The 10,131-nt window shown below is 49.7% G+C and overlaps 1 protein-coding gene across 1 annotated transcript in view; it reads right to left on the minus strand.

The window, feature by feature from the left end:
• The window catches only part of HCCS (holocytochrome c synthase), a 10,326-nt gene continuing 195 nt past the window's right edge, over nt 1-10,131 (minus strand). The window contains exons 2-7 of the mRNA XM_024757021.1: nt 9,260-9,394; nt 6,035-6,186; nt 5,069-5,217; nt 4,228-4,347; nt 2,111-2,197; nt 1-1,497 (exon numbers count right to left, since the gene is read on the minus strand). Coding sequence (XP_024612789.1) covers nt 1,299-1,497; nt 2,111-2,197; nt 4,228-4,347; nt 5,069-5,217; nt 6,035-6,186; nt 9,260-9,362 — 810 coding nt within the window. The 5' untranslated portion in view covers nt 9,363-9,394 and the 3' untranslated portion in view covers nt 1-1,298. The remainder of the gene's footprint in view (nt 1,498-2,110; nt 2,198-4,227; nt 4,348-5,068; nt 5,218-6,034; nt 6,187-9,259; nt 9,395-10,131) is intronic.

Below are 10,131 nucleotides of genomic sequence, written 5' to 3' on the forward strand. Positions count from 1 at the left end.
ACCTGTTAACTATCAGCTTTATTTTCTTTGAAAACACACAAGTATTTTGAAATGTAGAAGAGTTTAGGGTTGTTGGATTTTTAAAACTCCACACAAAAGAGACACAACAAATGAAATTCATACCAAATGAATCACTCCAAACTGCTAAGTCCATCTACTAATTTAACACTACAGCACTCAAATGAAAGGAGTTACTATTATTAACACTTTTAAAAAAAAAACCCCAAAACAACAACCAACAGTCATCTGTAACATGCTGCTATAAGTTGAACAACCAGTGTATGGATTACTGGTATAAAGAATTTCAATGGCAAACTTAGAGCTCCCTTAAAAAAACAAATGTGAACGGAGACAGTGAGTTGGTGCAACCATTCTACATCTGGGAAAAACATTCTCCTTGTGAATTCTAACAACAGTGGACAAAATACAATCGTGTTTTAGAGTGGGACTGTCCCCAGCACTGCGACTTCAGCCAGACCTTCATGGTTCAGATGAGGCCAAGCAGAGAAAGGCTTCAGGCAGGGGAAGGAATGGGACTCAAGGGTGGGATTAAGTTGTCAAATGCCAGTACAGCGAGGCCCGCTTGCGGGGGGGGGGGCAGAGTTACATATCAGAACAATTGGAATTAAAACAAAAATATTTAAAAAGTTAAAACACATACTCCAATGCACGTGCATCAAGTCATGGGGGAGCTGAAATTATCCTAGATCAAGGTCCGGTGTGAAAAATTCACAGAAGCGAAAATTTGTAGAGCCAAGACACACCTCAGTTTGGCTGAGCGCATTTCCAGTGTGTGACTGCATTTCCTTCAGGGGTCACTACTATATTGCAGGGACTTTAGAAATGTTGGTGACTTTCTAAAAAGCGTAACAGAACACTTTTAATTGAAACACTGGACCAGGTCAGAGCTCCTGAGCATCCCATGGGCTTCCAGATCTACGTGTCAGTATAAGAGAAAACAGGAGGAAAAAAGCAGCTCTCTTCATATTTTAAGCAAAGGTCTTTCTCGGAGGTTGTTCAGACTTTTCTAGATTCAATACACAGGCAATGCTACAGGGAGTGCTTCCCACTTCCTTAAACGGGAAGAAAACTTAAAATGATGCAGTATCGACTGCAAGGTGGAAACAGAGCTCAGAAGAGCACGTGCAGAGCGCCCTCTGCTAAGTGACATGTAAGGTGTGCCGACCCCCTTGACACTTTCATTATATCAGGAGTGCAATTCAGTTTGGGGAAAGTAGTTTAATGTATTGCTCAGAAAAAAAATAGTTTATATATTCCCATGTCTGACAAAGCAGTGGTTAGGAAGTCCAGCGCCACCAGGAGACCTTCACCCGGTCCCACACGGCTGAGAGCGAATCCAGAGCCGGCCGGACGTCCAAGATGGTGAACTGGTAGTCGTGGTTGACCTCGCCACCATCGTAGTAGTCAATGACGTATCTGACTTCTGTCCCGCAACGGTTGACGATCCAGTCGTGCCTGTCAAAAGGCAGCTCGTACCTGGAATGAAAACATGGCGGCGGGGGTTAAAACGCTGGTGGGGTGTTCAGCTCGGGTTTAGGCGGTGAGCAAGGCGGTGAGGCCGCGCGTGGGGAGGCCTGCTCTCGGAGTCCACGTCTAAGGGGAGGTGAGACTCGGAGGTCAGAGCAGTCCACAGCGCTGAAGGCAGGTGGGGCTGGAGGGCCGGAGGAGCCCCGATCAGAGGGCAGCTTATCTGCTGCAAGGGAATAAGGTCAACGGTGGGAAAGACGCCCAGGCCTGGGAGGTCAGCTGAGGTCCTGCAGAAGCGCGGGTGTGAGCTGCAAATCCAACAAGAGGAGCGTTGACTGCACAGGCGGACAGAGATGGAGCGCGGGAGGAGAGAGGGGGACAGCTGCGAGAACACAGAAGATGACTTGGTTCAATCCTATAAGAATTAGACAGGAAGCAACCCGCGGCACCCTAAGCAATCTGCCCGCCAGCGGCCGCCTTGAGGGAGCACAGGGCTACAGCTGAACGCTGATGACGTTCTGGAAGCTGGCACCACAGTTCTTCCACTGTCTGGTTTTGCTGCCAAGAGAAAGCAGACCCTGACCTGAGGAACAGAAAAGAACATTTCTGCACTGACACTCACCCCATCCAGGAACGAATTCTTGCCCTTGGTGAATACTCTTTCGCTTTCCCTCCAAACCGGATCAGTGATGGACCACAAGGACACTCCCTAGAAATCCCCAAGGAAGAAAAGTCTATTAAAATATTTTCTTTCCCTTGAAAAATAGGGTGTTGCAGTTTCTCAATAAGACACATTTTTCTGTAGGCATTTTACATAATATCACATTTACAGAGAAAGGTAACTTCGAAAGAATTCAAAGAAATATCCCTATTCGTTAAAAATTCTGTGCTTTACTTCTGGATCAAGTACGTTTCACTCCCCCCCGCCCTTTCCCTCCATACATCTGCACTGCTCTTGGCAGGAGTGAGGAAACAGGGCCTTTCCACGTGGGGTGGGGGTATACTCTCAGGAAGAAAAGTGTGAGGCATCGGGCATCACGCTTTGCTTTCATGAAGAGCACCTGGGGTTTTTTCAGATGAATATACGAAAATCCTATACTCTTCTCTCATTTGAAACCAATAAACAGCCTTCGTGAGGAAAGAAAAATGCTGGCTGATTCCCTAGGAACTAATGTAATAGTGTTGGAACCATCTCTTTAAGTAACTGTATACAAGCTGACGGAGGGCAAGATTCTGCCTAGACAGTCCACTCAGCCTCTGGGCAGACCCTGGGCTTGGACGTCCTAGGTGCCCGCCGGCCCGCGCCCCGGCACGGGGGGGGCTCACGGTAGGCCTAGCACGAGGCACACAGCAGTGTCCCCTGTGGAGGGAGTGGGAACTCCCGGAGGCCACCTGTCTTGGCAGCTGCTGTCATTGTTGAGACAGGCTTCGGCCTGGACGGGTCTCTCTAATGAACTGGGAGGGAGCAAAGCACCCCGAGTGTGGCGGCCCCCAGGCGAGGACTGGCCGAGCTCCTTCCCTTCTCGGCTTTAAGGACAGCACACTTTCAGCACGAGTCGCTGCAGACGCTCGGAGCCCCCGTCGCGAGCCAGCCAGGAGGGTGACGCCTGCCCGCCCCGGGGAACTGAGGGGAAGCGTGGCCCAGTGACAGCCAGGGAGTGACGAATGAACTGCAGAGTCCAAGCATGAAAAAACAAACAGAGCACCTTAAAAATCATCAAGTGGATTTTACCCAAGAAATTAATCACTCGCATTTTGCCATGAATTAAAAATATTAGCCACCGACCATGATAAAAATCTGGCTCCGTGGAGACTCCACCCCCCGCCCCACGCTTCTCCAGGGGGAGCCCTCAAACCGCCATCATTCTGGAAATGCTAAGTTTGGGCCTCACCCCAAACTGACTGAATCACAAACCCTAGGGGTGAGGCCCAGCGCTCGGTATTTGAACAAACCCTCAGGTGACGCTGATGCAAGCTGAGGCATGAGGACCGCGGCTCTGAACAGACTGATGGCCCATCGCCACTAACTCACAACTGCACTTGGTTAGTCTCCCTGAGAAAAAGGGCCATGTGCAAAGATGCCTCTTGATGTCTGCTCCTAATGGGGATTCAATAAACGCTGCTGAGTGAACAAACAAAACTGTTTTTCCCGGCTCCCTTTGGGCAGAGAGCATTTTAGAATCTCCCAACCCCCATGCACTGCCCGCAGAGGACTCTGACACTCCTGTTGAGAGCTGCAGCCTACGGCCCCTCCCCTTGAATCTGGGCAGGCGGTCATCAAAGGAGAGGCAGCTTCCCTGCCGCTTTCTGGAACTCTAGCTCTGGGAACCCAGCCACCACGGTGTGAAGAAGCCAAAGCAGCCACATTAAGAGGCCATGGGCAGGTGTCCCGGCCGACAGCTGGTATCACTTACCAGAGGATTCCAGCCCACGGCTGTCAAAGCCACCCCTGACCACTGAGTCTTGGTGGCTGAGACCCCATGCATCAGGGAGCAGAGACGAGCCATCCCTGCTCTGTCCTTTCTGTACTTGGGACTCAACGAACCCACGAGCATAATTAACTAGTTGCCATTTCACATGGCTGAGCGGGGTGTTCTGGAACAGGCCTACTACCTAAAATGTTGTATCAGAATAGCACATTGTCTGAATAAAACGCTTCTCTATTTCTTTTCATAGAAAGTGGCAATGACATTAGGAAGATGCTGGAAGGATGTTTTTTAAGACTTCAAGCAGACTTACGCAGCGTGAAGGGCTTCCCACTTCAAAATTTCCTTCCAGGCCTGCTCATTGTTCTGGTTGTGAATTCTAATGATATTATACATGTCTTTCTGACTAATATCCTCCTCCTTCCATGTCCACCTAGGAAAGAACATTTTGGTAAAACTTGACAAATATTACTGAGAATGCCATGTATTCATGAGTCACCAAAAATCAGATTTACCCAAATATTAAGGATCCATCTATTTTTAAGGTGACACTTTTTCAGTTAGCATCACGGATTCCCTACCTTTCCCAAGTATTTTATATAGTAGTGTTACTTTTTTTTTTTTTTAAACTATTACTGGCTATGATGGGTGAATTTTACGATGAGATTGACATTTAAATGGGCAGAGAGTGCCCAGATCTAATAGCTGAAGGCTGAAACAGAACAAAGAGGCTGAGCCTCTGCCAGTAAAAGGGAATTCCTTCTGCCTGCCTGCTTTTCAACAGGGACATCGGTTTTCTTCCTGCCTTAGGACTTGGACTGAAACATCGGCCCTCCTGTGTCTCCAGCCTGCCGAGCAGATTGTAGGACTTCTCAGCCTTCATGACTGTGAGTCAATTCCTTATCACAAATCTCTCTGTATGTACAGAAAGACATACACATCCTGTTAGGTCTGTTTCTCTGGAGAATCCTAATACATTGGCCTTGCACTTATATTCTGATGAGTCTGAAAAATCAGTTGATTATTATAAACATTTACTGTACGTCTGGGGGATTAAAAACCTCTTTCACATTTAATTCATCTAAGAATTAAATGTGAAAGAGGTTAGATTCACGAGCAAATTTATACCCTCAGTAATGTGCTTACTCACTCACCCTTTCCTTAACATCGCATTCCAGAACATCTGTTCGGAAGGATAAACCCACTTTTTATCTGAATCTGCCCTCGGAATAGACGACTCCTGTCTCACAGTAGATAGTGCAAACGGCTGATCGGGGGCCGGCGTCTGATTAGGTGGTGGCATCTAAATAAAATAAGTGGGTTTTTTAAAAAAAGGTCAGAGATATAAAGTTGAAACAATATAATTAACTACTTCCTAGAAAGCAAGGCATCACGAACACAGCACAGGTTCCCTATTAGACCAGCGACATCAGAGTTGCAGACTCTCAGGTCATCTGGCTGGTTTTCCTCGTTGTTTTGAGTTCTCATAAATGGTAAATGCACGCTGTACTTAAAAATTTGGTCTCTTTCTCCTCAAGGATTAAAAACTAAAAACTAATACCATGATGGGCAGGAACTGCTACAAATTCCTGGAAGAGAGAAGGTGGGGCTATGTATATACCTGTGTGTTTGTATGTGTGTATTTATAGATAGACAGCAGAATACCACTGCTTTCTCGATGGCATTCCACTGCTGGCTGCCACGTGACACTGCACCACCCTTGTCACTGCCGTACAGGCTGGCACCCAGGTGTGCCTTAAGAGGCGCCCCAATCTTGCAGCGTGCCTACGAGGTTTCCCCAGGCCACGAACACCTCTCCGAATTCTAGCTGTGCTCCTAACTGAATTTCCTGCCCTCCTAAAACTCTATCCCAAAAGGCAATGTCCTCTGGCCTGGTTTATTCCTGGTCAGCCCACTCTGGAGCTTCGGGATGGCCCTTTGCTTTCTCAGGTGCTCTCTGAAACTACACTTAGTGACACATTCTAGATTTTCACTGTGGATGGAATATCAGACTTCTTTGTTTTAAAAGGACAGAAGAATCAATCCTAGCAGTTTGTCCTGGAGTCTGTAAAAGCATCTCTGCATAAAAACTTTAGGAAGAGGGGCCGGGCGCGGATTACCAGGTTAGAAGGATCTAGGTTCTCCTTATTCTCAGCCATCGCGCCGGTGACGGGACACTGCACGTACTCGTACGCGCGTTCTTGGTGCGCAGGCACAGAGTCCGTTTTGCTCCCACAGGTTGGGTCAGATGGCTCGGCACTCACTGCACCGCCTGAAATAGTTGAAGGGTAAAAACAGTGTCACCACAAAGGCAGGACATCTGCCTCTCTCATCCTGGGCCCAAAGAGCTGAATGTTTGACTAGTGACCCACCAGCACAGGCAAAGCCAGGTTGCTGCTGTTCACAGCTGCCAAGAGTTAAGCTAGTCAACATTCTAACATCCTGAAGACCAGCAAAAGGTTCGATAAATTTACTTTCCCCTTGAAAGAGAAAGGGGTACCCATTGGCTTACTGTGTCATTCCCCTAGTAAAAATAAACCCCAAAGCCTCAGCATTTGCAAGAGAAGCTACTGCCCACACCAGGGTTTTAGTAAGGGGTGGAAGGTAGCTGCTGTGAGCTGCTAGGGAGGAACCTCCGTGGGGCCGGGGGCCACATGTGACTGGGTCTCCCTGACTTTCTGTTCCCAAATTCCAGACAAGATCCAACCCCAACCGGGACACAGGAGGCCAGGCTTTCATTACTGAGGCCTTCTCTCAGGGACTGGGGACAGGAGATAAAAAATGAGCAGAGGAGCCTTCAGAAAGGCTACTGGAGAAAAGAATGCCACTCTGCTTGTGCGTTGCTCCAGGACTAAAACAGGGCACAGAAAATTAGCACTTGGCCGAGGTTCTATTCCCTGTCAGCAGATAGCAAGTTTATCGAGCAAGGGCACACATGAAAGAAAACGTTCCACAATCCACGTAGGATCCAGATGCCACTTAAGAGGAAAGCTCTGCACCTGCAAGAACAGCAGCGGGCAGGGTAGTGAGTGCCCAAGGATCCTGGGTACTGATGGACGCGAGTGTGCGGACCCAGAAGGCGGTGTAGACTCAGGAGGTGGGGGGCAGGCATTGGGAGAGCTACGGCCCAGGAAGACAGCGCTTGTGTAAAGGAACCCTTATCTTAAGCGGCAGCAGTTGGCACCAGGAATACACTGAATGCTGGGTGCCCTACGCGAAAAAAGACGTTTCCTTTCACTTCCTTTCCTCTGCTTCTCCTCCCAGACCCTCATTCCCTAGGACCCTGTACAGCTGTCTCCTTAGGGGTAGAGGGAGACTTGTTCCATCTCCTCTCCTGCCACCATTCCAAGTGCCAACCTTCTCTGGGTCACTGGTCCCAGCTGGGTGTTGCAGAGAAAATCCTGTTTACATTTTTCATATTATATAACCACTAGCCCCTTCGATCTCCTACAGATACCTACATTCTTTCCTAATGCAAATTCAGCTGACGGCTCTCCTGGATACACAGCGAATGAAATCAAACCGTACACAGGGCTCTGTGATTTCCTGGGGATGCTCAGAGCAGGCACACACCTGTTTCGTCCAAGTCTGCCTCCATTCTTTCCTGTATGAAGAAACCCCAGAAGAGCACTGGACTGGTCCTTATCCAAGGTCCCAGAATTTTCGCTGGCTTTGCCATTTACTAGCTGTGTGACTTGAAAGTTTCCTTAACTATAAAACGGGGAAAACCTACCATGCAGGATTATGAGGATGAGAATGTAAACTCCACTAGGCAAAGGATTTTTGTCTGTTTCGGACACTGCTGTTCTCTCAGTGCAAAAACAAACACACAGAACCCATCAGTGCCTGGCACAGAGTGGGCAGGGAGCAAATCCTTGCTGACTGACGGAGGGAATGAACAGCTATAACTGTTATATAACAGCTATAAAAGCTATAACTGTTATAACAAGGGAGTGTCAGCACTCAGTAAGCATGCAACACTGCTTCCTGCCCTCACGTCTTGAAACAAGAAGTCACACGTCAGGTGAATTCAGGCCATACTTTTACATGGACAATCTAAAGCGGAAGGTGGACCGATTAAAAATGAAAGCATTGCCATTCTTCCCTTTGCACTTAAAAAATGAACAGCAAGTCCATCATGCAATGACTTTTTTTTTTAAGACTTTTTTTTTTTTTTGCTGTACGCGGGCCTCTCACTGCTGCGGCCTCTCCCGCCGCGGAGCGCAGGCTCCGGATGCGCAGGCCCAGCGGCCACGGCCCACGGGCCCAGCCGGTCCACGGCACACGGGACCCTCCCGGACCGGGGCACGAACCCGCGTCCCCCGCATCGGCAGGCGGACTGCCAACCACTGTGCCACCAGGGAAGCCCGATGTGGACCATTTTTAAAGTCTTTACTGAATTTGTTACAATATTGCTTCTGTTTTATGTTTTGTTTTTTTTTTTGCGCAGTATGCGGGCCTCTCACTGCTGTGGCCTCTCCCGTTGCGGAGCGCAGGCTCCGGACGCGCAGGCCCAGCGGCCATGGCTCACGGGCGCAGCCGCTCCGCGGCACGTGGGATCCTCCCGGGCCGGGGCACGAACCCGTGTCCCCTGCGTCGGCAGCCGGACTCTCAACCGCTGCGCCACCAGGGAAGCCCTATGTTTTGGTTTTTTGGCCGTGAGGCATGTGGGATCTTAGCTCCCCCGACCAGGGATCAAACCCGCACCCCCTGCATTGGAAGGCGAAGTCTTAACCACTGGGGCTGCCAGGGAAGTCCCGGCAGTGCCTTAGTTTTACACAGAGAGTACTCCAACGGATGGAGGAGTAAAGCCGTCTTGGTAAAGAAAGACAGCGAGATCTAGACCAAGGTTTCTCAGCCTGGGCACTCTTGACATTTGGGGCCTCTGTTTTAAGGGCTGCACGGTGCATTGCAGGATGTTTAGCAGAACTCCTGGCTTCTCCTCATTAGACGCACCCTCTTCTCTCAGTTATGACAAAGCAAAAATGCCTCCAGGCGTTGCCAGGTGTCCTGCGGGGTGAGGGGGGGAGAACCGCTGAAGTAGACAATGGCAAACTCTGGGGGTGGGGGCTGATGTATGGGAAGAATCCCTACACTCTCATGCACTACCTCCATCATCACAGCAGCCCTGTGAAATACCATTATTATATCCTCAGCTTACGGAGCATGGGCGGAGACTTAGAGAAGTAACTTATCTACAGTCACATACTTGTAAGTAACAACCTAAGGAGTGAACCCAGGTCGCCTCACTCCCAGGCCTAGGAGCCTCACCAGCATGCAGTACTGTCTCCTGAGGATTCTTTTGAGAATTCTCGTTTTTATTTCCTAGACAAATGGTAGATTACCTTTCATTTTCCCTTCATGCATTGGGCATCCCGAAGGCGGGGCTGCTGTCTGATGATCTGACGTCTGAACTGCAACAGCACGGGTAGATACAGACAAACCCATGGTTGGAATCGCAGTGTTGAATCCAAGCAATTCTAAATTCACAGGTGCCAGAGCAAAGAGATAGATTAATGCTGATGCCTGGGCTCCAACTACTCCCTTAGTGTTTTTTGTTTTTGTTTTTTTTTTTCCCCGTTACGCGAGCCTCTCACTGTTGTGGCCTCTCCCGTTGCGGAGCACAGGCTCGGGACGCGCAGGCTCAGCGGCCAAGGCTCACGGGCCCAGCCGCTCCCCGGCATGTGGGATCTTCCTGGACCGGGGCACGAACCCGCGTCCCCTGCATCGGCAGGTGGACTCTCAACCACTGCGCCACCAGGGAAGCCCCCTTAGTGTTCTTAATCTGGACAACGCTTGTTTCTTCTCCTCGTCATCCTTATGGAAATGTGCTGGGCAGGGACGCCACTTCGCCCTCGAAGTGGAGCTTTAGCATATCACCCATTTTGGGAAATACTAGTGTGAAATCTACACCACCTTTGGGGACACGTTTCTAAGGGTGTGCGGATTTTGGCGGTGACGTCAGGAGGTCCCTGAGAAGTGTCACAGCGAGGGGGTGTAGGCCCGGGGTTGGGGAGAAGGGGGTTCTAGGTGGTGATCCGATGGGAGAAAGGAAGCCCACTGAGCCCAGATTAGACCCCCGGCCCTGGAGCTCAGCGAGGGTCTGGGAGCCTGGGAAGGGTATGGCGTAGAAAAAAAGATTAGAGGAAGGAAGGAAAGGACAGTAGAGGGCAAGGCGCGGCCAGAGTCTTCCTGGCACGGTCCCCGCGCGTGCTAC

Source organism: Neophocaena asiaeorientalis, unplaced genomic scaffold (assembly GCF_003031525.2).
Source record: "Neophocaena asiaeorientalis asiaeorientalis breed wild unplaced genomic scaffold, Neophocaena_asiaeorientalis_V1.1 scaffold812, whole genome shotgun sequence".
NCBI lineage: Eukaryota > Metazoa > Chordata > Mammalia > Artiodactyla > Phocoenidae > Neophocaena > Neophocaena asiaeorientalis.